This window comes from Hyposmocoma kahamanoa, unplaced genomic scaffold (assembly GCF_003589595.1).
Source record: "Hyposmocoma kahamanoa isolate Upper Pololo Valley unplaced genomic scaffold, ASM358959v1 87, whole genome shotgun sequence".
NCBI classification, from domain to species: domain Eukaryota; kingdom Metazoa; phylum Arthropoda; class Insecta; order Lepidoptera; family Cosmopterigidae; genus Hyposmocoma; species Hyposmocoma kahamanoa.
This window is the reverse complement of record NW_020654422.1, coordinates 6,916-34,254: the sequence shown is the minus strand read 5'-3', so window position 1 is coordinate 34,254 and position 27,339 is coordinate 6,916. Positions and strand designations below refer to the sequence as shown.

Genomic DNA, 27,339 nt, shown 5'->3' with positions numbered 1-27,339 from the left:
TTAAATCCGGAAGAATAGTTTCATTTCCTATAATAAAAAATAAATAAATAAAATAAAATAAAAGCATGTCAAAAGGGTCCATGACTCAGCCTCTGAGGACTATACTGTTTACACTGCCCTCGCTGTTATTCTCTCATGGCCCGTCACCATATGGAACACCACAATTCAAATAATAATATATATATTACATGTTACGTACAAAACAAAAATCAAAATTAAATTAGACACAAGCAACAATTAGTCAAAGAAAAAATATTATTTGAGTAATAAAAAGTAATTTAAATAGCATAATACAAATAAATAGATGACTTTCATCTAGATCTAGATAACTCTACATTCGTCTTGTCCATAAAAATTTATATGAAATACCTGACCTATTAAAAAAAATGATAAAATATTTCGAAATAAATTAAAACTTTTTTTATTACACAAATGTTATTATAATGTTAATTAATTTTGAATTGAAAACTTGTAAGGGAATAATTGGAAACAGCATACTCTGTGCCCTGAAGGGATGTGATTATTTTACTATAACGTAACCTTTGTGGAATGCAAATAAAGAATATTGAATATACTTTAAAAAGTATAAGTAGTCTCTAGATTCAACCATTAAGAAATTTAATAATATAAGATGCCATTGCATTTAGAAAAATCGTCTCATTTGTAATATGTCGTATGGAAGGATTCACCACAGAATACATTTTCCGTGAACATAATCAATCGGTAACAATCTCGTCTTTTGTACATATGTGCTTAGCGGTGATAAAGAGTGGGTATTGTCAGGGATTGCTGGACGACTATGAATTACAACTAATTACAAGTTGTATTTAATACGAGTTCCCGCCGAGGCAAATGTAGAGCTTTTCTTAAACAATGTATATGTAAAAAACTAAAGAGAGAAAGATCTATAATAGAAAAAGTAAAGAAATATTAATTAATATTAAAAGTATGGCCACGTTAAATAAATAAGTCAGTCGGTAGAGCACTATGGATATGTATTATATATATAAAAAAGGGACACAGAGATATTTCACAGAAACTACGACATAAGTAAATACTTATAACAGGAACTAATAAAGAATCACAGCGGAAAAGACGCGCACATGAAAACCACTTCTCATTTGAACCAGTGTTATACGCGGTCTCTCGAATACTAATTACTATAATCACGCATAAGACGTAAGCTACCGGAAGTCGTTTTGTTATTAGGTCTGTGTTTATTACCATAAATTTGGTCAAGAAAAGATATATTTTCTCAAAACAGGATCGATGGCGAGAAGCATTCGGAAACACTAATCTAGTCACTCTAGGATGGATGGTCGTCACGATATCGGGTAGGAAGGACGCTTGTAATTACGCTTCGGGTGCACTAGATGGGGCTGACACGCTATAAAAGTAATATTTGACATAATGGACAATTGAAAGAAAATGTTATTGTGTTTCCAATCACAGCTGAACTTCTAACAATTTGTTTGAACGTATATGAAAAAGTAGTCCTAAAAAAGATATATTGTATATTATACAAGAAATAAACACATTTGTTGTAATTTTATATTTACTCATCATAATCGAAATTAGTCACTCTTAGTCACTAGTTACTCTTAAAAATTAACCTTAAATTTTATATCGGACCTACTGCTTTCACTTTCTTGTACTCTTAATATTATTTTTTCCATGCTCTTAGTAATTCTGCCCCGTTCTCTGATAGCATTAATATCAAAACTATACAAATCTGGAACTGTAGGCATGTGGCGTCGTTACTTTCTCGGAGTCCACATTCCCTATAAATTAATATATTAGCGTTAAATAAAATTACGATTTGTTGAAAACTAGCAAAACTTTACAAATTTCATGGAAAAGATCTAAATTATTACGTCGTACTAACCAATCGAATCGGAAATTATACGCAAATATAAGAATATTTGTTTTGTGTTGAGTTTGCTTGAAAACAATTCGTCTCTCCACTAGTTTCTCCTTAATCCCTTTAAGAAAATCCCAAAAATCCTTACACTATTTTTTTTCCATCCATTTAGGGTTGTCAGCCGATTTAAAAAAAATCTCAGTCTCATCTTTCGTTAGCCAAACTTTAGTAGACAGTTTCAAAAGTTTAGAGCAGCGAGCGCACAGTAATGAATTTTCATATTTACTTTGTAAGCCTTGGTCGGGAAAAAGTTGCACCGTCTTATATGACAAACTTTCCGTGTTCGTTTTTTGAAAGTATATGTTTGAGAAAAATATACCTTAGACTATGGAAACTGTAGGACATGTTACGTTGACATATATAAATCATACGTCATATGTACATATATGATGCATTTCGACGTCGAAAACATAAACATATTATTGTCTTTGTTTAACTATTACGTGCCATTTTAAGCCAAAAGACATAGCATTACATTTGTCTGTGTCAAACACGGGAATCGAAAATACGTAACGTCATCTTAAATGCCAACCGTGTCCATTTCGCAGTACATGAGGTACATGACACCGTTGTCAAAGGGAAGTACATCAAATGTCAAAACAAATGTTTTTCCAAATGGACTATTGAATTATTCGCATGAGTTACAATTAAATTGGACAAAAATATTGACAGTGAGAATAATTATTATTATACATTCTTTATTGCACCAAACAAATAAACAGAAACAAAAAAATAACATAAGGTGAGCAAAGGTGGACTTATCTCTAAAAGAGATCTCTTCCAGCCAACCCAAGGCAGTGAGAGCAAAGGTTTTAAGCGGGGAACGGCGTGCAAAAGAGATAACAAAAGATGATAATCTACATGTGTAAAATAAGCATATATAAAATTACCGTTAAATAATTAAAATAGTATATAAATAAATAGACTACATAACGTATAATACATTGTATCAATAAACTTACACATATACAAATATGATGATTATTAAGAGAGTTCAGCAAGAAAGTGCGCTGTCAACCTTTTCTTGAAGGAAGCAATTGACGGACTAGACTGAATATGGGAAGGGAGTCTGTTCCACAGCTGCGCTGCACGAGAGGAAAAGGAGTTGTAAAAGAAATTTGTTTTACAACTAGGATGAACGAGCATCTTAGTGATGCACGGACGCCTTGAGCGGCTAGGAGGGGGAAGCAGTTGGAACCGGGAACGTAGGTAGGAAGGAGAATTTGGGTCATGAAGTATATTAAAAAGGGTGAACAGGATATGCACATCACGGCGAAGGCGGATTGGGAGCCATTTTAACCGAGCACGAAATTCGGAAACGTGATCAAATTTTCGGAGACCGAAAATAAATCTGATAGCCAGGTTCTGTAGACGCTCTAGTTTGTTTAAAAGGTCTTCGGTAGCATCCAAGTAACAAACGTCGGCATAGTCAAGAATAGGGAGTAAAAGAGTTTGCGCAAGCATAATTTTGGTGTGAAAAGGAAGAAAGTATTGGAGACGTTTGAGAGAATGATATGAGAAGTACATTCGTCTGCTGACCTCATTGACATGAGAAGTCCAAGACAAGGTGCAGTCCATTACTAACCCGAGATTTTTAGCCTTGTTAGTATATGCAATTGGAACTCCGTCATATACCAGCGCAGGTACCAAAGACCAGTCCAACTTGGACCTCAATCTGCTACTGCCCACAATCATTGCTTGAGACTTGGCTGGATTAACCAAAAGGCCACATGACTTGGCCCATAACTGAATGGCAGACAAATCACAGTTGATAGACGCAATTGCCTCCGCTACCTCGCCCACTTCAAAATTACGATAAAGCTGAAGATCATCAGCATATAAATGGAAGGGAGAAGAAATGACACGGGAAATATTATTAATAAAAATAGAGAAGAGTAAAGGAGAGAGTACGCCACCCTGGGGCACACCAGCAGTTAAGTTAGACCAAGATGACGAGCCATTATTGATTTTCACGCTCTGCTGGCGACCGAAAAGATACGAAGAGAACCAACTTATAATAGGAGAGGGGATATTAACAGCCTGAAGGGCACCAAGAAGAATGTCGAAGTCAACAGAGTTAAAAGCGTTGCTGAAATCCAAGAGGGCAATGGCAGTGAGTTTCGTTTCATCCATAGCACGACGTATGTCCTCCGTAATGTTCAGTAATGCTCCAATAGTGCTATGAGATGGACGAAAGCCAGACTGAAACGGACATAAAAGATTATAGGAGGTAAGATGAGAATAAAGTTGTGTATGTACAATGGATTCTAGGGCTTTAGAAAGAATGGGGAGAATGGAAACAGGACGGTATTGTGAAAAAGATGTAGGAAAATTAGGTATTAATAAAAATGTGACGCTGCAGCATTAAGAGATGTAGTTTTAGAAAAAGTGCAAATCAATCGGATGTTACATTGCACAGGCATGTGTTATTTATTTGTCTATAAATCACACAATAGCTCAAATATTTCATGTAATTAGACTTATTTAAGTAGTTTATTTATGTCTTGCCAAATCTTGCTTTTGTTACTTTAGATTGCCTGCTTGTTTGTATATTTGATGATTGTTGTTAACGATTATTTTGAGATAGTGTTGATCTTGTAAGCGTATATATTATCGATATTCTGTTATTAAAACAATTCACTACGAGGTTTTTATTGTTTTATTATTATTATTTCAAGTTTTCCTACAAACGAAAAAAGGAAGAAAGAATGGTCGGAAATTATAGGACTGCCGAATATAAACGTTGGATCAAAGACCATCTTCATTTGTTCGCTTCATATTGAAGATTTAAATTTTAACAGAACTTTGAATGTAACTAGATTACATGACAATGTTATTCCATCATTAGGTTTATTGCTAAATAATTTTATGTTCAATTTAGAATTAAACAAGACTCATTTACTAGTTATTCTCAGTTCCTGAAAACAAAATTATACACTCGTTTCCGACTTTTCCCAATGACAACTCTAACTATTAAAAATGACTATGTTTTTAAAGCCTGCATGTTACCAGTTGTAATCTTAAAAATAAATTTTAAAAAAGTTTAAAAACGCGTGTTGGCATTTATAATAGTACCTATACCACTCGAGATTAAATTATGAGACTTGTGTTTGTTTAGGCATACTTTGGTTACAGTTAACTAAAGAAAAAAAAAGCAGTTTCAACATTCAAGTCATACATTTGCATGTCGATAATGACTTATCGATAGATTATGGTACAACATTAAAGAAATCCGCCATTTGTAACTTTCAAATTTTAGTTATATGCACGTTGATTCTGTAGTTAGGGCAGCTCCTTTCTTTTATTTTTTTCCATCCTCTAAGAAATATACCTATGTGTTATGTACTCGGCGAGTTCCCGCTAATGACGTGACAATTGACATTAAACGCTTCGCCCTATAATAGGACCGCGTTGCTCCATGTATGGAACTAATGGGAATAAAGGGATTTGAAGGGTACATGGAAAGAAAGGTCATTGTCATAAATTAATAATTTTTGAGAAACTTAAAAGACGTTAATGTTTTTATGCAGCATTTTATTTTAAAATTTATTCTAACATATCTGAAAAGCTACTCAGGTAGGCAATATGTTATCTGTGTGATCATAGTATATACCTGTTGCTTTAACCTAAGTACGAGTTATAAAAACTTTTTTTTTTAGACTTTCTGTTATAATATATTTAAATAAATGACTACTATTCCTTTTCTGTTAAAATTTGTAATAAACCTTTTGGTTAAAAGTCATGAGAGTCCCATGATTACACCAATTCATTTTAGCGTTTTATTATCTTACAGTATAATAATAATAATAATAACGCACACACTCAACATAGCCCCGCACTAGGGAAACCCTGTGTCGCGGGTGCCATGGACACACATAGACAACCACAAATTACACCCAAACTCACGAGAGAAATAAATGTAGGTCATACAAATATTTCTCCCGACCCGGGAATCGAACCTGGGACCTCTGCGTGGCAGTCCGGCATGGTAACCGTTCGGCCACAGAGGCAGTTATTATACAGTATGAAAGCAATATTGAAAAAAAAAACTGACAATGTTCTTTCCCTGTACTGTTCATATGGAACTTTTGGGTTGCAGTAGTTCCACGTAAAAGTACTGGGAATTAATGGTTCGTCCGCAATTATCATTAAAAAATACTTACGCTATCTTTCCACCGAGACCAGACAATCTACCTTTTTCGCTTTCACCTACACAATGTTGCTAATTACCCTACCGCTCAATCGACGTGACGTGCCATACAAATTCGAGAAATTGAAACATTACATAACAATCATAGCAGTAAGAGAAACCCTAGTGGCTTAGTAAGCAGCAGTTGAGCTTCTTGTGAAATAGTTTGTCCAAGGAAGTAGTACGGATGTGGATACCTTACCTATTTCTGTTTTGCGATTTTTACGAAAATCGATTCGAGTGCATACGATCTAACAATTTTTTGTATCGATTAAAAGAAAGACAGAAACAATAAACATTTTGTAATAATATCATTACATTTGAACATAACTCGATTTACTATATCGATATACAAAAAATATTTACTTGTACATAGTTTTTACCCTCGATTTTCGGCATTATAATGGGTTTTAACCCGATTTAAATCCCGGGCGCTTGCCCATCTCTGGTTTTAAAAATAATATTTTACGCCACGCAAAGGTCCCAGGTGCGATTCCCGGGCCGGGAGAAATATTTATATGGCCTATACTTCTTTCTCTCGTGAGTTTGGGTGTAATTTGTGGTTGTCTATGTGTGTGTCCATGGCACCCGCGATACAGAGTTTCCCTAATGCGGAGCAATGAGTGTGTACGTTAGTATGTCGGCAAAAATGCCGAGAACTGTTGTTGCATCGAAACCACACACATGCGTGAAGTAGTAACCAACTTCATTTCCTTGACATATTTGAGATTATTTTAGCATATATAATTGCTTATTATGCTTCAACATACCTGATGCAGCCGAAACCACGACCGCATGAAGTTGATAACGTCTTTAGGCATTAACTGCATGCATCCGATCTCGGCTGCTTGAAGTCGGTTTCGACCACATGCAGTTAAAGCGCGAAGTCGTTATCCGACACCTCGACTGCATGAAGTTGATTACGACTTCACGCATTAATTGCAAACAAGCAGTCAGTCTGTTAGCGGCCTAAGGAAATGCATAATTATTAGTAATTGTTAAATTTGCTTAAAAATCTGAAACCGTGTTAAAATTTATCATGATCTGTTGGAAAACTATTTGAAATATTTTTTCAGTTGAATCGAATCGCGCGATCGGTTGCGACAAATCGTAGGGCAATTGGGCTGGTGAAACTGATATCGTGATCATAGTACACATTGAAAGTTTCCTATACCAACCGATCGCGCGAACAAAGTATACATACCCCAATATAACTTAATGTTGATTCTCCACTTGAGATAATACACGTCTTTTTGCCGGTGTATTGTCTTGTTCCTATAGACAAAAAGACAGCGCAGTTTTATTCCATTTATTACATTTCAGGTGAAAACGTCACAACAGCTTTGTGTCGAGACAAAGAAGCCTTGTCTCGGATATGCAGACACATGCGAACTGGTGTTTCAGAATGGACCTCGACCTGTTCGAAAATATGCAACCTTAATCAGGTGACTAAACACACTTAAGTACTTATTGATTGTAATGAATATTATGATTGTATTTACTACCATGTTATTCATAAATTTTGTGAAATTACTCCATTAGTTTGCTATAGTTATAAATGCATAGAAAAACGCGAAAAAGCTTTCGATCTAACAAGACACGAACCTGTTTCTGTTTTTCGAAAACTGGGGCAACCCCTCTTTTTACTTTAGTAACGAATTTCTTATTTTTCACAAGGAGCTCTCCTTGTAAAAATAAGAAATTCGTCCAGGGAAGTTAAAGTCAAATAATATTTCTTTCTCGGTAAGCAAATTATGCTGCTCATTCGTAAGGCAAATTCCCCTGAGAAGAACGAGAAAGAAACTCTAGGGGTTTGCTCTTTATAAATAACAAAACTACATCTTTTCTATAACGTACATTTTTACAATTCCCTTATCCCCTATCCACTTTAATCCTGCTTCGGCCGTCTGACGTGGAGGTCGCGTCGCTTACACACGGCTTTAAAAACGTATGCCACACGCTCACAAACACGGAGCGCATAGAATACGTAAAATCAATGAGCGCCAGAAGCTCGGTGCCCTCTGAAGTACTTTCAGCAAAATTGAAGCCTTCCCAGTTCCAAACAGTTTTTGTCTGCAAGCGGAGATTGTATCTAACCCCGTCCCCTGTTTTGTTGACCCTTTTTTGTGGAAACCTTTGTTTATAATACATAAACGATCTATCCCAAATATATCAACTACTTTGGAATGCCGAGGTCTTTAGCAGACCTCCGATGTCTTAGACCTGCACCCACCACACGCAATCCAGTCCAGTTCCGAACACCCGGTTCATAATCCAGCCGCTAAACTGCTAAGAACAAGCAAGCTAAAAAAGGCTTCTATCTATCGCCATTGCCTGCACGCAAAAAGAATCCTTGAGGAGGTAAAGCGTCAATTTTGCTGATAGTATTTACTATATACTTTAAATATTTTTTAAATGTATTCCTTATTAATTACGAGTTTATAAAAAATTATGAACTCTCTTAGATCTATGAAGGCATCACAAAAGCATACACGATGTGTAAACACATCGAGTATATAACCAGAAATAGAGACGAAATAAGGGTCATCCGTCCCTGGCATCTCATCAGGTAAATGGGCCTTATAACACTTTTAAATATCAACTTTGGTTTGCGCGGAAATTATAAAAATTACAAAGCTGAAATAGTACACCGTCACCAACTGACCTGTCTGTGCGTCTCCGTATATTCCAAAAATATTCTGTACATTACATTAAATATCTATATTACATTAAATAAAGATAATATCTCTAAGAATGGGGGGCTGTTCCATTCGGTGGTATGGGAAAAACAGCAAAACATATAACTACAAAACAGACAAGTCACATTTCCTCGGTAATTAAATACGTAATTTTTCAATTTTCGTCCATTATAGCAAAGCTTAACTGAGCAAAGTTAAACTGGTCGATTTGAAGAGAAACTATTGACGATCAATTGTTTCGAATTCGGGCTGGTCAATCGGTGCGCAGTTGTCACCGTAATGATTTGGCAGAATAGTTTTCAAACAAATTAAATGCCATTTCGTCTCTATTTCCGGTTATATACTCGATGTGTAAACATATGCCTTTTAGAAATAAAGTACTCTCTTATTGTAAAATGAGCTCAAAGGACGCGTCCCCATTATGTCATAACGCAGATAGTCGTGCAGTTTAGAGTGTCGTGTATTGTATATTTAAATGAAGTAGTTCACATATGTCTTTTTTGACGTCACGACTACAGACTGTCGTAACATTGGGAAGAGCTAGAACGACAGTCGTCTCATGATAAATAAGACGTCACGATACAAATGTGACGACAGATAATCGCAGCCTCAAATGATTCTGTCGTGCAAACGACGAGGCGGCTGCCGTAAACCGAAAAAAATGTCGACACGATCTTCTGGGAACAGCTAGACACGACGCGACAGCCGTTCAATGATAAAATAAACGTCCACGACACAGTCACGACAGATAGTCGTGACATGAGAACAGTTCCCCTACAGGGTTCATGTGCTTAATATAACACTTTTGTTAGTCTCCACACTAAACAATGAATAAATTAATTATAAATTACGGCACTCGAGAGGGAAAATTTCATTATAACATCTATGTATGTAGCTATTGAACGAAATTTGTTTTTGTGTTTAATACTCAATCGTGTATCTTCTGTTCTTATTGTCAAGTTGAATTCGTATTTTTTAAGGTTTTTAGTAGCAGAAGAGCTCTTTGTGAATGAGATCATCCACTGAAATACTGCCACCTATTTCTGCCGCCAAGCAGTAATATGAGCATTATTGCGTTCCGGTGGAAAGGTAAGGGTGCTGGTGAAATTACAGGCGCACGGGAATTGTCAACTTATGCCTCAGATATTTGCAATTAATGCTCTAAGCACTGCAAGCAAACGTGGAAACCAGATATTAGATAACGGAATAGTGCAGATTCTACTTAGAATGAGCAGTACAAACCTGTTGGCACACTTGAGGGACAATATCGCAAGGCTCTGAGTTATACAACCTCAAATGGCTTTGGTTGATTACGCATAACAGTGAAAGTGTTGAATCAAATGCTTTGGAAAAAATATATGGTAACATTGAGAATATACATTGATTACTATATGGCGAGAAAACATGATTTCTACAAATTTTCATGATAGAAAAAAACTCAAACTCACCTTTTTCGCTCTTAAGTCAGTGGGAGGCTTACCTCGTTCAACCCCACAGAAATGTTGTGAGACCTGCTAGAAGATATGTGGACTCTTAGGATACGCGATCTACACCAAAACATGCAGATGAACCAAAGTACATGTTACCGGGACTAGTCCGCAGTTATAATAAATATATCCAGTACCACGAAATGGTTTATAATAATAGAAATGGTGAAATAGAAACTGTAATATATGAAATATCATCAAAAAAGATAGAATAAACGTGTCAGTCACGCACCCCCAAGGGAACACGTTCTGAAATTAAAAGAAACGTGTTAGCTTCACGTGTGTATAGCAATTTTCTGTGAGCTGTAAACACGCTTTTAGCTACACGACATAAGATAAATGTTATAGATCTTTAAAATTAAGTATCCAAACACCCATAAGCGGACATAGCTGTTACACAAAAATTAAAAACTAAAATTATTATTAAAAATTAAAATTATTTATTTATTGAATATCATTTTTTAATACCATGATATTCATATATTATTTTAAACAATAATAATAATAATAAATTAGAGACCGATATGACCACTTACAGCCCACAATTGCATGAACTTCTTGTATGACAATACCCAAATTTTAAATATATCACATCGTCAGAAAGTTCATGCAGATGGACGAGGACGAAGTATGATCTTATTGCACACCCACCACATATTCGTAGATACACGCCATACTGCATTTACTTGACTTCGGTCCGTAAATGCGTTTCAAACCAGCTAACAAACTGAGAGGTACAAAGTGAAAAAAAAAAAAATTAATAAATTAATCTTTTCGGCCTTGAGAGACGAGAGAGTCAAAAATAGATAATAATAATAACGTTGTGTGCGTTATAATTTTATTATTATATATAAACTCTTTATCACGGGTATCATGAACACACACTTATGCAACCACAAATTACACCCATACTCACAAGAGAAATGTAGGCCATACAAATATTCCACCCGGCTTGCAAATAGAACCTGAGATCTCTGCATGGCAGACCAGCGTGATGTCTGTTCGGCCATGGAGACAGTTACATAAACTCCATCCATCACATTATATACTACACTAATTCTTTATTATTATTTATTTATTTATCAGATAAAGAAAGTAGAAAGCAAGATTAAATAAATATGAACCAACAACGCGTTACATAAAGTGTGACGATTAAGGCATTCTATGACTCGCGTGATACATGCACGAATTATATTTCAACATTTCGTTTTTTACATATAGGGAGAAATTAAGTAAAATAAATAATAAATAAAACTTATATGTTATATAGCCACATGCTTACATTATATTTATATATATACACATACATACGTACATCTACATAACAATACATATCAAATTAATTACAATAGTAATAATAAATACCGTAGAAATCAGAAGGAGCCACTATTCAGTGTGATAGAAACTTCACACTTATACATGTACAGAGGGGTACTAAAATACACACATCAAAAGTGTCTAGGGTTCAAGTACGTTTAAGAGTATTGCTGCAATTAGGGTTAATTATATTAACTTTTTTGTATCGCTATTGATACTTTTTAGTGAGTTTTAACATTTAAATAAGGAATATTGTTTAAAATTCGATTGTCAATGTGGTTTTGTATAAAAATGAGTTATAGCGTTTTGACAAAATCATTACAATATCTGCATCGGAACCGAAACAATTTACATTATTATGGAGAGACGACATCATTTAACCCGAGAAGTGATGATGCGAGCCGTCGGAATGTTGGAAGCTGGTTCCAGGCAACGTGCTGTGGCTTTCACTCTTAACACTACACAGAGCGTCATAAGTCGCCTCTGGACGCGCTATCGCATGACGGGCAGCGTGGCCGAGCGACATGGAGGACGATCTCGCATCACGACTCGCAGACAGGACCGGTGTATCCAAAATACTGCTCGACGGAATCGTACCATGACCGCCATGATGTTGGTTACGAGGCTCCACAGCTCCTCAGGCTTGCTAATAAGCGATCAAACAATCCGAAATCGTTTACGTGAAGTGGGTCTGCGATCCCGAAGGCCGCTCAGAGTTCCACCTATTGCACCCTGCAATCGCAGGACCCGTTTACGATGGGCTCGCGAACACAGAAACTGGGAGGAAGAAGACTGGCGCTATGTGTGCTTTTCGGATGAATCCCGCTTCGGTATGAGACCGGATACAAGACGTACTCGAGTTTGGAGAACATCTGGACGTCATGAACGTTTGAGATATTGTCAGGAAATTCATCCATATGGTGGGGGAACAATAATGATATGGGCCGGTATTTGGATCGGCGGAAGAACCGATCTCATTTGGATCAGGGGTAACCTCAATGCTCAAGTTTACGCAGAAAGGATTGTTTCAGATGTTATCATCCCTTTGCGAGGCCAGTTGGGTGATTCATTTCAACTAATGCATGACAACACACGTCCACACACGGCTAGAGTCGTAACACGCATTCTTGCCGAAGCTCGTATCAACGTTCTGTCGTGGCCTGCTCAATCACCAGACCTCAATCCAATTGAGCACGCATGGGATATGCTTCAAAGAAGAGCTGTGCCGAGTATGCATACCGTACATACTCTACAACAATATTTTGACTTGTTACAAAACACATGGGCGGCCATTCCTCAAAGTGATTTTGATGAACTCATCTTAAGCATGCCAAGTCGCTGTAATTGTGTGATTCGTGTTAATGGTGGAAATACAGATTATTAATTTTCTTATCTTTACAATAAAAATGAGCAAAATCATCATTTTCGCCATTTTTTTGTCATTTAATTGACGCCGTTAATTTGAGTTTTTTCCCACAATTTGCAAAAACATCAATTTTAGTTTATTTTAATTAAATATAGGGGTAAGCGGTTAAATAAAACATAAGCATTAAAGTAAGAAGTCGTCCTGGAAGACTGGATTCGGTAAATATTGTTTAAATAATTTTTATTTCAAAAATATTCACTTGATCCCTAGACACTTTTGATGTGTATATCCACGTCCTGGAAACTATAATTTTATTATAATTGCAACACATCCTATAAACTGGAGAGCGTTTGCCGACATTGCTACGACAAAGTGATCTTGAGAAACGGATTTTATATCTAGGTGTACGAACGGATACTTTATATTTAATTTTGAAGACAAAGACCTTCAAAGACTTTCAAACAATTTCAAATTCATTAATTTCCCACCGATGGACGGCAAAGAATGCCGCCTAAGCTCAATACAAAGATGTATAACAAGCACAGAGAAATTCCTAAGACATGCTGACTCAGCCTGTAGCTCAATTGGTTGATAAGAGAGTCACTGACAGCGGTCTCGGGCGGGACCCGCCTTGGGTGTATTTCCATTGACACATACATGGAATTACACCCGCCGAACTTCCAACCCGACACGCGCCCGATCCGCACCCGTTCTCCGAGTCTATACAACTTCAAATGGCTTTGGTTGATTCCACATAATAGAGAAAGTGTTTTATCGATCACTTTGGAAAAAATATATAGTAAAATATACGATATACATTTTTCAAACGGCTTTAATATCGTTTCTTAAAGAAATAAATTCTGAAATAAAGCCAGTGGTCCTATCGCTTGACCCAAGAAAAATGAACCGCATTAATACGGGTAAAATTGTAATTCGAACTCAGGTAGTATCGATTCTTACGCGGAATTGTGTTTAACCCTTAGAATAATAACGCATAGAAACCTAGTCCGCACACGCTAAGTGAGGCAAATTGAAGCGCGCCAAAAGGGCCTACACGAGCGGGCGGGCCGTCAGTGCTCAAGGTCAACTTGCACCGCGAACAGCTCCAGAATTTTAGCTAAAAATGACGAAATGTGCGGTAAATGAGTGTAAAAATACGACAAACAAACATAAAATAGATACTAACATCACATTCCACAAGGAAGTAACGCGTTTCAACTTGTATTTTTCTACAAATATTCACTAAAACCGAAACTACTACTAAAACTAGCCTACATGAATTTGATTTTTGCCTCACTTGTGACAGTTCGTTTGATATGAAACTATCATTCTATGCGTTATTATTCTAAGGTTTAACCACTCTTGTCACATTAAGCCGATTCGCCGTTGATGCAGCGCACGCTATCGCGGCCATTCGCGCACCGACGCAACCGTCCGGGCACCGCTGCCAATGGTTTTTGAGAATGTTCTTGAAAACAAATGCAATGCAGATAACGCTCGCCTTGCACTTAGTGCCATGATATATGATATTAAGATAATATTTTTCATATTTTCAAAAAGTAATATCTCGAAAATTATTATTAGGGCATTTCTCCAAGAAGGGCTAAATCCTCTGACTTCAGTGGTCGAGTTTTTTTTCTTAATTTCAGGAAAAACATTGAGCGGGAAGGAAAAAGAACTTATACTTACATAAGATTCCGTTAATTGGGCAACTAGATTCTTAATACTTAATGACATATTTGATCCACCAAATTCAGTTACCACCGAAATCAGAATTTCTTTGCAAAAGGCATAATTTTTGTATAAAATACTATGAAAAAGGCAATAAAAACATTCAATAATCTCCATAAACATTTACTAATATGACTAACTTAATAGTTAGTTAACCAGGCTTAAAAACTAAAATTTATTTATAAATCAACCAGAATAACGCCAACAATTTTCATCTTATGACTATTAATTAAAATCAGTTTACAATTTCGCTGTTCAGCCTTTTTTCAATCACGCAAAGTATTTCCGTACCTCTTTTAAACAAAAATTTACAACTTAATCTGTAGGTAACTACAAAAGCAATAAATGTTTGGAAACATGTGCGATTAATATCTTTCATTACTTTTTGTACATGACGAGGTAATTCATGCAGCTTTAAAATCTTTCCTTCTACTTTTTCCTCGCATACCTCTGTCTATCTTTTTCTTTAAACCTTTCATATATAATCGGATCGCTTTTTTTATGTTTGCTTTTCTAGCACGTTCCTTCATCTTCTTGATTCCCAATTTTGTGGAAAGTGTGGGAAGCAAGTAGTAATATAAAATTGTGAAAATCAACAGTATTAACTAACCGTTTATACGAAAAAATGTGTAAAATTCTTGATTTTCAAAAAAAAAATGGCTTCAATGGCAGGTTTTTCCGACTTCGGTTGTAGCTTTTCTGAATTCGGTGGCATAAAATCCACCGAATCCAAAGCCACAGGATTCAGAAAATATACATATTTTTGATATTACTCGTAAACGACAACACTTGTAAAACCTATAAATTGTTATTATTTTTAGTCGTTACAACACATAACATAAAAAATATTACATACAACCATAAAATGTAGTTTTTGAAATATCGTATGCATCCACCGAGTTACGTATTTACACGCAAAAAGTCCTAAAATCGTCAACAAATCGTCTACCTGTTCTTTCCAGCCGCAGGGGCGTGATGGACGAACAATACGAACGTATTCCAAAGCTTCTAAAATGCTTCACTACTTATGAGTAGCGTGATTAGTAACTACCACCGAATTACCTCGTAAGCCTGGGACACGCAGCAATCTTGATAGTGTGATAAAACTATTGTCTAGTTTATTGTGAAATTCAGATTAGAAGTACTGTCATCTAATATAATACGTTAACTAAAGTCTAATAGTGATATACGGTTTCAATTTTGAGAAAAATGACAATTAATGTGGGATTCTGCATTCGGGACACGCCACCGTTGTCAGGCTTTAGACCTTTCGGATTTTTTTCCATTAGGTCCAAAAGGTTTATTGGGAAAATTTTGTGCTCTCCAGTTAGCTTTCGACCTATATTGTACTCTCTTTTTTTGTAGATTTTTGTTTTGATAAATAAGTGGAGTTTAGTGCATGAACACTGAAAATTGCTGCTTTGGAGAAATGCCCATTAACGTCCTAAATTGGAAACATCACAGGGCCCCCGTTCTGTTATTTCTGCGTTAATAAGAATCGTGACTCCCAAGAGTGGTGCCCTCATGGCAACGCATACTGATACGAGTCCAGTCAGATAGAACGATATTATTTGAGTTAGATCTTTGTATTAATAGTAGGTAATGGATAAGAACTTGCTGTTCTATTCTATAATATTACCAATATTATAGATGTAGACTTGTAAAGAGCCCGAAATATTGGTTTGTTTCAGCAAACAAATATACCCAACTTTTATCCGGAAAAATGGTTTGATTTTCCACATAACTTCAGTTTTATAAAAATAGCAACGGTGGTATTCTGTCATATTGTAAAATTTCTCTAGTACGATTGAATGTAACTTGTAATTTTGACGGGAAAAGTTATTGAAGTACATTATTTTAGGTTGTGCGGTAAATAACTAATTCTAAACGACGATGTAACCTCTAAGCTACGGTGTGCTTAAGCTCAGTAATTTATATTTATGATTGTTTTGCAGAGAAATAGCTGATTGGGCGTTAGCAACAACACATTTTGGGGCATGCTGCGTCTACGTAGTTATAATCGCGGAGTCTTTTAAACAGGTATACTCGATTTTCAACCTTATTGACATAAATTGCTTTTACTTTTCTAGTACACTTAGTATATATTTGAATAACTACCTCTGTGGCCGAACGGTTATCATGCCGGACTACCACACAGAGGTCACGGGTTCGATTTTCTTTTAACACTCATAGCTCTGCACTAGGGAAACCCTGCATCGCGGGTGCCATGGACAAACATACATAGACAACCACAAATTACACCCAAACTCACGAGAGAAATAAACGTAGGCCATACAAATATTTCTCCCTGCCCGGGAATCGAACCTGGGACCTCAGCGTGGCATGGCAACCGTTCGGCCACGGAGGCAGTCTAAACTAAATTCAAGAACAACACAAAGTTGATTGTCGAAAAGCCATAGTCAAAAAGACAGTTTCTTTTTTTCTAAAAGTACTATTTGTTGGTGAAATTGTTTTTAAAAACATACACTTACAAAAATAATTCATTCAAAAGCTCTTTACAACTCTATAGAATTGTGATACACGACATACGCATACGCTTCAATGTGAAATTATTAAAACCATGTCAAAGCAAAGCTTGTTGAATTTAAATATTCACCAGCAGTTTTATAATCTCGTAAAAGCTGGAAAAAATAAAACAATACAGCATTTTGTAACGTGACGTTAAGGCTCTTGTGCATGTGGAAGCTATTTTGTAACGTGACGTGCACGTGTGCGTGTGGAAGCGTTTCTGTTGAAAGCTTTATATACTAATTTTTTTTTTATAACGTCAAGTGACGGGACGAACAAATTTTGCACTTGATGGTCAGCTACACGCCTGTCTATAACAATTGCAAGACAATTAAATCGCAAAGATCTGAGGGGCACTGCCACTGCGCCTGTTACCCTGAGACAAATTGACAAGGCCTATGTGCCTGTAATATCACCAGCACCCTTACCCTTCAATACTGGAACGCAGTAATGCTTACATTACTGCTTGGCGACAGAAATAGATAAGGTGGCATATTTTCCCGAACGATCTCTTTCACCAGGAGTTCTACTGCTTCTACAACTTAACTCATAACATTTTGATTACAAATTATCTTTAGAATATTTAATTCAAATTGGTTGAAATTGTAATAGAGAGACATACCTGTTTATTTTTTTACATCTCTATTTGTTTGTAGAGGGTTTTACAAATGACCCCACATAGTGGGTCTCTTAATGGTACACATTTCATAACCTAATTGTTTCCTTAGCTAATTTATATAGTAGCTCAACCTCTTCAGAGGTCTGAGCTAGATAGTTAACTGTTTCCGTGGCCGAACGGTTACCATGCCGGACTGCCACGCAGAGATCTCACGTTCGATTCCCGGGCCGGGAAAATATTTGTATGGCCTACGTTTATTTCTCTCGTGAATTTGGGTGTCATTTGTTGTTGTCTATGTGTGTATACATGGCACCCTAGTACAGGGCTATTGAGTGCGTGCGTTAAAAAAAGTCAAAAGAATGTAACCTTAAAATTGTAATAACCGACAATAATGGTGCTTTTCCACCAGCGCGCGATGAGGCGAAATTAGACGCGAGATCGGAAATTTCCTCGGCCTATTTCTACTAAAAAATGCCAGTAAAAGCTATCGTGACCTCGCTATTTTGGTATCAATAGCCATCGAGCTCGCGCTGAAGTGGTGGATAGTAAAATAAAAATATTGACACTGGTTAATGAATTTATAAAATTCACGAAAAATACTCGTATTTGACCGATTTGTCTTTAGATTTCAGATGCTTACGGCGGCCCAAGTTGGTCAGTGAGCTTATTCTGTGCGGTGTGCCTCGTGGTTCTGGTGCCGCTGTCACAAATCACTAAGCTCAAATACCTGGTGCCTTTCTCAGCGTTTGCCAATTTCGTGTGGCTCGGATCGATATGTATATGCCTGTACTACTGTTTGAAAGATCCCCCGGCAATCAAAGACAGGAACCTCGCTACGTCTATTACAGCGATACCTAGTTTTATTAGGTGAGTAAGAAAATTATGCTCTAACGTCATAGTAAACTATATTAACTAAACTATACTAACTATTGTCTAAAGACAATATGTAATTGCAGAGCGCAGCCAACGGAGTGAGCGAAGCTTTCTTGGCATTCACTCGACAGGTGCCCATAGATTTGCTCGATTTTAGCGATCGTTACTGTCGATTGACAATGTCGATGGTTTCCATAGGTGCGATCGAGCAAATCTGCGGGTACCTTGTGTTGACTACGCACTTGTCGACAATGACGATCGTCAGTTGCTACCACATTTGCTCGTTTTGTTTGATCCCAAGTGTCGATCGAAAAAATCGATTTTCTGTTGCTACCACATTTGCTCGTTTTGTTTGATCGCACGTCTCAAATATGTTAAACTTAAATTTCGAATTTCGATCTGTTGTTGTCTGAGGTTAAGGAACATTTAATTTATCAATATATATTCTATGCTATTTTATTGTAATATAAGGTATAAATTTAAATGTTCTGATATCAACCTCGGAGTATCACAGCACTATCTCTCTGCGGTATCGAATAGCACGCTAGAAAATACCGTGGTCGGAAGCGCTAATATACGACGGAATCCACCGGCACAAGCCGTAATTCACCGATGTGCCCTGGAATCTGCATGCCTAAATTCATATAATGGAATAGAATCAAATCCGAGCGAACGGTGGCATGTCGACGGATGCCGCGGATGCATTCAAGCGGACTTTACAGTACGCCGTATCGTAAGAGATATCCCTCTTCAGTGTGCGGTAGCAAGCGTAAAGTCTTCTTCGAAGCGCTTCTCCGCCGTCCGGCCGGCTTGCGCTGGCACATAAAGTCACCATGTTGTCTATGGGAAAAGTATTCATTTGTAAAGTTATGCGCTCACAAATTTGCTAATTATAACTAATATCGCTCTAAAATAAGAACTAAGAAAATAGCAACGTTTCACTTATTCAATATTTGTTATTTCTCTATCAATAATTGTGTAAATTGCATTTTGCAAATTACATTCTCAATAATTAATTTACTCCTGCTGTAATCAAGTATTTGCTATGAACCAACGATGATATTTTTTATATTTTGAATAAAACGCGTTATAGTAGTTTGCCGTTGAACATACACAACAGGAGTATACTAACTTTTAACAGCCATCTGCCGACTTCTAACTGTTTCTCCTAAAGTATATATATATAAAAGAATATTAAACTGGTTACATCCAGTTTAATATTCTCAAAAAAAAAAAAAAAGGCCCCTTGGGCGCGCTTCAATTTGCCTCACTTAGCGTGTGCGGACTAGGTTTCTATGCGTTATTATTCTAAGTCTGTATTATTATTTATCATGTTTATGGACATACCGTGCTCTGTTTTTATTTTTAATGTATAAATCGAGGATAACTGTTACTGGCTTTGTAATATGTAATTTTTTTAGAACCTATCAATATTTGCTGTTGTTATCTCAAATAAATAAATAAATAAATATCATTAGCGAAATTACTTTTCGGGACCAAATTAGACGTTCATAGATGCGTTTCAGTGTTACCACTGTGGCGCCACAACAAAGAAAAATGGCGGTATCCCGTATATTTTGTGACTCAGTTAAAGAAAATTATATCTGTCCAAATGGCAGAAATTTGCCACAAATGGTCAGACTGTTGACTCAATCTCAGTGTCGCATTGACATTGGCAAGAGGCCTCCAGTCAAAACGTTTGCTAACTTTTTTATTTCTTATTTAAATATTGTCTAAACATTTTTGTCACATTGTGTTTTATTTTTAACTTTGTCATTACTCTTTAATTGATTATTTTGATTAGGTATTTTAGAGCTTTAATATGTTTGTACTATAAAATAACCAATACTTTGGGTAGGTAAACATTCAATCATGCTTACAATGAAACGTACGTACAAGAACACAAGATCGTTACTTAGTCTATGGACGAACTGAATCAATTGCGTTATGTTCTTGCATTTATTCTAAAATACATTGTTTTATAATTTCTTTATTCTAAAAATATGCAAATGTATATTAATACCTTGGCATTAACTAAAACGTAAAAGTTTTGCCGGTTACTCTAATCGACAGGGAAAAACAACGTAGGAAGATTGATGTAAATTTTATGACCATATTGCTACTAAACCTTGTGAATATTCATTTTAATAAAATAATGATAACAAATGAAGACTTGATATTAAACAAAAATTATGTTACTTTGTCAGAATTCTTCGCGTAACAGAATCCAAAGATGAATCATCAATAAAAAAATTTTCGCGCTTCCTCGAGCGTCTAATTTAAAAGTGCCCGAAGACCTTATTAAACTTTAATACAATCACAGTAAGTTGCCTAATTAGTGAAATGAACGGAATAAAACTTTTCGTCTGGCCACGTAGTTTCTTTATGGGTTAATTAGCAGGTATCAAGTATATAGTTATCCGCGGTTAAAGAATCAGCGTTTATGATTTCTGTCATTGACAGCCTCCGTGGTCGATTGACTTGCACACCGGTTTTCACGGTGTCGCCATCTCTGAGGTCCCGGGTTCGATCCTCGGCCGGGTCAGTGTAGAAAACTAACTTTTCTATATTGTCCCGGGTTTGGGTGTTTTTGGTGCGGTCGTTGTTTCCGATTTCCATGACACAAGTGGTTTTACTTAATTTGGGATCAGAGCAATGCATGTGATGTTGTCTAATACTTATTTATTTATTAAATGAAAGGTAGCCGTGGTAGGTCGAACCTCCTCTCAAGCAGAGGCTGTGGGTTCGAATCCGAGCCACTATTAAGTAATCTGTGTCCGGGTTCGCTGAGTTGACCTGTGAGTTTCTCGAAGTTTATGTGCGAAATTTGATTTCTAATTTACCATGAGCTTTTCCTGTACGTCGAAAGAGGTTCACAACTCTCAAAAATTGTATGAAGTGCCTAACTCGCGTTGAGCCCTCTACTGAGAGAAGACTCGTGCCCAGCAGGGGAACGTATAAATGGTTTGATGATGATGATCATAATATGAGCTATCTGCCGATTTGTGTACCATAAAAGTATATTCCAAAAGTATACTCAGGTTTGTAACCACGGTGTGATTTTTTTATTTTACCCGATATTTCGTATCAATTACACGCTCCATGGTCACGGGTTGACTGGCCAGCGGCTGTTGACAGCTTTAAGAATAGGCATCTGTCTACCCTCTCTCGCTGTCGACAACTAACCTAACCTCGATTCCTTGCGGCGTTACCATTGTCACTAATTTTTTTCGGACAAACCCCACTGTTCCACACGTAAATCTGAAGTTAAACTTTTGAGGAATTCTCGAGATTATCCCCTTGTTTGAAACTCGACTATTTGTATGATTATTATTAACATTTATTATTCCGTATTTTCAGCATATGCCTGTTTGCAATGGAGGGCATTGGCGTAGTAATGCCAGTGGAAAACGAGATGATTAAACCACAGCAGTTTCTGGGCTGCCCTGGAGTATTGAACATCGCTATAACCACAATCGTGATCTTCTACGGCTTCGTTGGCTTCTCAGGGTATTGGCAATTTGGAAACGATGTTTCGGGAAGCCTAACACTTAGTCTACCTCAGGATGAAATGTGAGTCGTTGATGTACCATCTGTTTTCACCATCCAAATGCCTTGCTTCCTCCTCCCTAATGCTTAAGGCAAAGGAATAGAATACATGAATTGACTGAGTTTTCCGAAAACTACAATTTTGGATTGGATTTTAGGTCTTCTTTTTATGATACTAGGTAAGCGACACTCCTGTCCATTCCATAACAATTACAGTGCCACTCAGAGCTGTAAATCACAAAGACCTGATTCTGCCACTATGCCCACCACCCTGAGATATAAGTTGACAAGTCCCGTGTGCTTGTAGTTTCACTTACGCTTCAAAAGCGGAACGCGGTAATGCCCACATTACTGCTTGGTAGCAGAAATGGGTGAAGGGACAGTACTTCCCTAGATGAACTCTTTCACAAGGTACTCTACTGCTACTAAAGTCTGATGTTAAGCCACATCGTCGCTTAACATCAAACAAGTTATAGCCATTAAAAATAGCATGATTTATTTTGTTTACAGAATTTAAAATTTAAAAACTAATTTTCCTTATTTTTTCTCCAATTTAGCCTAGCACAGACGGCCAAGATCTTGGTGGCGTGCGTGATGATTCTATCGTTCACACTGATATACTATATACCCGTAGATGTTGTGTGGAGAAGACTCCAGGACCGGATTCCAGCCAATAGACAGATCTGGGCACTCAGTGGTATACGGCTTCTTGGAACATTAATTATTGGTACGAATAATGAACATACCATTTTTTCAATTTCATGTGTAGGTGCCTTGAGAGAGATGCGGCGTGATATCGGTGGTTTCATGTTTTCTTAGTGAATAATGGCAAATAAAAAAAATTAAGTTTCATACAGAATGGAATGTTTTAATGTTCATCAGGTTAGAACATACCGCGACGTTGTTCCACATGGCACTGAATACATGGACCTACTGGGAATAAAAGTATTTATGTATTTTTGTATAAAACTATGACCAGTTAATAATATATTTTTCATTTAAAAAGTAAATGAAGTCAAAAGGTTAGTAAGATCAAACGATATGAAGTAAAAACTTAATAATAATATCACAGATAATATCAGTACTACTCTAATAAAAAAAGCCATTCTCGTACAAAGAAATGTCGCACTCGTAACTCCGATTATTCGGATGCTTCTCACTGATCAATAGATGGTATCAAGTAAACCCGCGAAGCGATTGTAATAATATTCAAAAAGGCCAATAGATGGCAGCTATTACATTTTTACCAAGGTTATTGCTCTTGTTCAGACATTGGTTATAACATACAATAACAATATAAAATCGCAAAATGCTGAATCTGTACTTTTAATATTTTAAAGTAAAAGTCAGTGCTAAAATGTTATTTAGTTTCGATAATAAATTGAAAGAAATGCCATCTATACAATATATTGCAAACTGACAAAGAATATAACCGTAGAGAAACTTTAAATTTTACATTTCACCAATTGTCATAAATGTAAATGAATTTTAATTGAACATTCCTAAAAATTTTATTTAAATAGTTTTGCATTCCTATTTTATATTTTACACTTCTATAATTTTACATTTAGACATACCTCAAATTTTGGAGATTGATTACTTGATTTTTTTTTTATCCAAGTGTCGCCATCTACATATTTAAATATGCACTAGTTAATTGGTATAAACGATACCCCTTGTAACACTGATTACAAAACCTTGTAATAAGTACCAGACGACCACACCAGTTGCCTGGTCTCAAACTTGGGAATTCCTAGTGCTATGAGAATAGTAAGAATGAAAATATATAAGATAATCTTATTGAACCTGTTTTATATCTATTTCCTATCTTTATACGCCGTTAAACAACATATGAAAAAGGCGATGTTGACCAAGCAGAAAGAGACACTCCAGGACTATCCTACTTATGTGGCAATAAATAAATAAACCAGATTACATACGAATTTCATTTTTTTACTGTATTTGATTGGCTTAGGTTAAGTTAGGTATGTGTGCAAATGTGCAATGTATATTTATACTGTAGAGGGTTATTTGTAAAAATATTACCATCATCACACAAAACAACTTTTGTGCCATGATTTAAATAATTCACCAGATTATACTTTCGTTTAACTTAACTGTAACTTGCTACCAAGAAACAGATCTAAAAAGTATCAGATAGTACAACAAAAACTTAAAATTTTTATTGAATTGATATTCAATTATTTTTATGTGAAATTACTCCACTAGTTTGTTACAATTAATAATTAAACTGACCCACTGCCAGTTTTGAAACCCAACTGATCCCCTCTATATTTTGAAACTCCCGACGGAGTACATATAATGAGGGGTCATTGTATGTACTCATTTGTAAGATACACATATTATACAGGTTGACGTATTGCAAATCAATTAATAATACAAATATCGAACACCGGATCGAAGGAATTTTTTCTGAGTTTAGATCTTTGATATAATTATTAATAAAAACTTAAAAGTTTATTTTTGATAAATTTATTATTTTTGTAAAAGGTCATGCAACAAAAGTTGTTATTTACGATGACATCCTACCAAGTTGTTAATATTAAAAAAATAATCCGATATGTAAATGCACAGACAGATTGTTTATTTAAATAGAGATTATTCATTTATTCAATTATTCAGATTAAGCTTTACAATTTTATTGATAATTGGGCATGAAATGGTTCTTTTTTAAATCTTTATGTAGCATTCTATTACAACCACTAGGTTGACTACGTTTGCGAAACAGGGGGTCTACTCCCTTTCTCTATCCGACTAGTGGCAGTAGAGCTACTTGTGCAAGAGTTCGGCCAGGGAAGTACTGCCACCTTACCTATTTTTGCCGCCAAGCAGTAATATAAACATTACTGCGTTCCAATTTCGAGGGGTATAGATGCTGGTGAAATTACAGCCATATGGGACTTGTCAACTTATGTCGCAGGGTGTCGGACGCAATGGCAGTGGCCCTCAGATGTTTGCGATTTAAAGCTCTGAGTGGCACTAAGCACATGACTTGCTCGTCCCGTCACTTAATATTGTAAAAAAATATAAGTAATACTCATTGACTGAGTAATACTCGACTAAATTTAAAGATGCATGATGCAAATGTAGCTTCATAATTGAGATAGTTTTTTTATTTGGTCGAAAATCATTTTTTTCGCAGTAATTGTTTCGGACGGATGTTGACTTAGAACGTGATTAGACCCCCAGATCCGAAATACGATTGTGTTTGCCAAGGTTCGGAGCTGGCTGAAAACCTGTGCTGGGCGACTTCTGATAACTTTGTAAATACTGAGAATCTCCTATACACAAATAACATAATGTTTTTAAAATAATTTTAGATATTGAGTTCTTTAGGTTTTCGCGATTGTTACACATAACAAATGAAACTATTTTTCCGGATTAAAATCGCGTATGTTCAGTCAGTGGTTTGCATTAATATTAGACATAACTGGTTGATGACTACACCACCTCAGTCAACCGTGTCCATGGGACCTGTAAAGGGCCCGAAACGTTGGTTTGTTTGAAAAAAACAAATATACACGATTTAAAACCGGAAAAATAGTTTCATTCCTATAATTTTGGATAGTTTATTTTATTTCATTACGTAGTTAATGTGGAAATAAATGATTAAAGTACCGTATTTTTTTTTTTCAGTGAGCATCGCGAGCGCAGTGCCCTATATAGAACTGTTCATGGAGTTAGTGGGAGCTATATGCCTGTCGGTCATGGGTTTACTCCTCCCTGTTGTCACGGAAACCGTCTTCCGGTGGGGCAAGGACGTCGGACCCACCAGTTGGGTGGTGTGGAAGAATTTCATCTTAGCAATTTTCGCTTTAATCGCCTTAGTGTCTGGAGTAACTTACGCATTCAAAAGCTTATTGGAAAAATTTTCAATTCTGTAGATAAATTTGTATCATAACTATAAATAGTGTAATATAAAATTTTATTGATAATTAGAGATGTAAATAGTAAATGATAATTAAACGCTTTTTGTACAATATGTTTTTAATGTTTAGGAATTATCATTATCATATTACATAAGTTGCGCATTGCTAAACATGCTGCCATGTGGTGCCACAAAATATCACGAGAGCCTCCCCGCACAACGTACCATTCTTTTCCTGTACTTATGGCGCACTCTGAGCAACATACGGCGAAAACCTTACGCCATGCGCTGTACTAAAAAAAGAATTTTCTTAATCGGTCCACAATTGACGGAGAAATCGGAAAATATACATAAAATACACATAAAGCCGAACGTAGAACCTTCTCCTTTTTTTGAAGTCGGTTAAAAAAGGAAATATTTAAGATAAAAATCAAAAAAGGATATTTTGACTTACAACAACTTACGTGTGAGGTATCGATTTGTTCTGATTGATATTTTGTATCACCTATCTGTTTTATAATATTTATTACCATCTGATCCCCTAAACTGAACCACTGCCAGTTTTAAATCCCAATTGACCCCCTCTATATTTTAACACTCCCGACGGATCCCCTCATTGTATGTACTCATTTGTAAGGTACACATATTATACAGGTTTACGTATTGGAAATCACAAGCAACAAAAAATGAAGCTTAACTAATATTTAAAATCAAAGTTTAATGCTATAATTATCACAGACAATATTTTTTTTGTGACAGTTCATTAATATTGCAAATCACAAGTAACAAAAAATCCACGGATTTATACATATACTTCATAAATTGGATCGCTCACTTTGATGTGCCAATATTACAAATTTGCACCTTATCGTGTTACGTTAAGGTTTATTTTAAGTAAAAGTAAAAACCCAAGCCACGTGAAATAGCTCGAAGTAGTGTCTGTCCTTGTCTAACAAGTTGCCAACGCTAAATAAAATCTTCTTGGTTAGTGTCTAAACTATTAACTTTTTAAAATTTTAGATATATAGATTTGCTTAAAGATAATATTCAGTTACTGTAATATGTAATATAAAAAAAATATCAACAATAAAACCTTCTATTATGAAGTAGCATATCAAAAAAATATTATTATTATTATTATTATTATTATTATTATTATTATTATTATTA

At 36.0% G+C, this 27,339-nt stretch overlaps 1 protein-coding gene across 2 annotated transcripts in view; it reads left to right on the top strand.

Moving 5' to 3' along the window:
* Positions 1-26,232, top strand: part of LOC113235415 (proton-coupled amino acid transporter-like protein pathetic) — a 105,700-nt gene extending 79,468 nt beyond the window's left edge. For both annotated transcript variants that reach the window (XM_026471096.1, XM_026471097.1), the window contains exons 5-10: positions 7,434-7,555; positions 16,666-16,750; positions 18,484-18,725; positions 22,092-22,304; positions 22,838-23,007; positions 25,938-26,232. In XM_026471096.1, coding sequence (XP_026326881.1) covers positions 7,434-7,555; positions 16,666-16,750; positions 18,484-18,725; positions 22,092-22,304; positions 22,838-23,007; positions 25,938-26,185 — 1,080 coding nt within the window. In that variant the 3' untranslated portion in view covers positions 26,186-26,232. The remainder of the gene's footprint in view (positions 1-7,433; positions 7,556-16,665; positions 16,751-18,483; positions 18,726-22,091; positions 22,305-22,837; positions 23,008-25,937) is intronic.
* Positions 26,233-27,339: the final 1,107 nt, after the last annotated feature.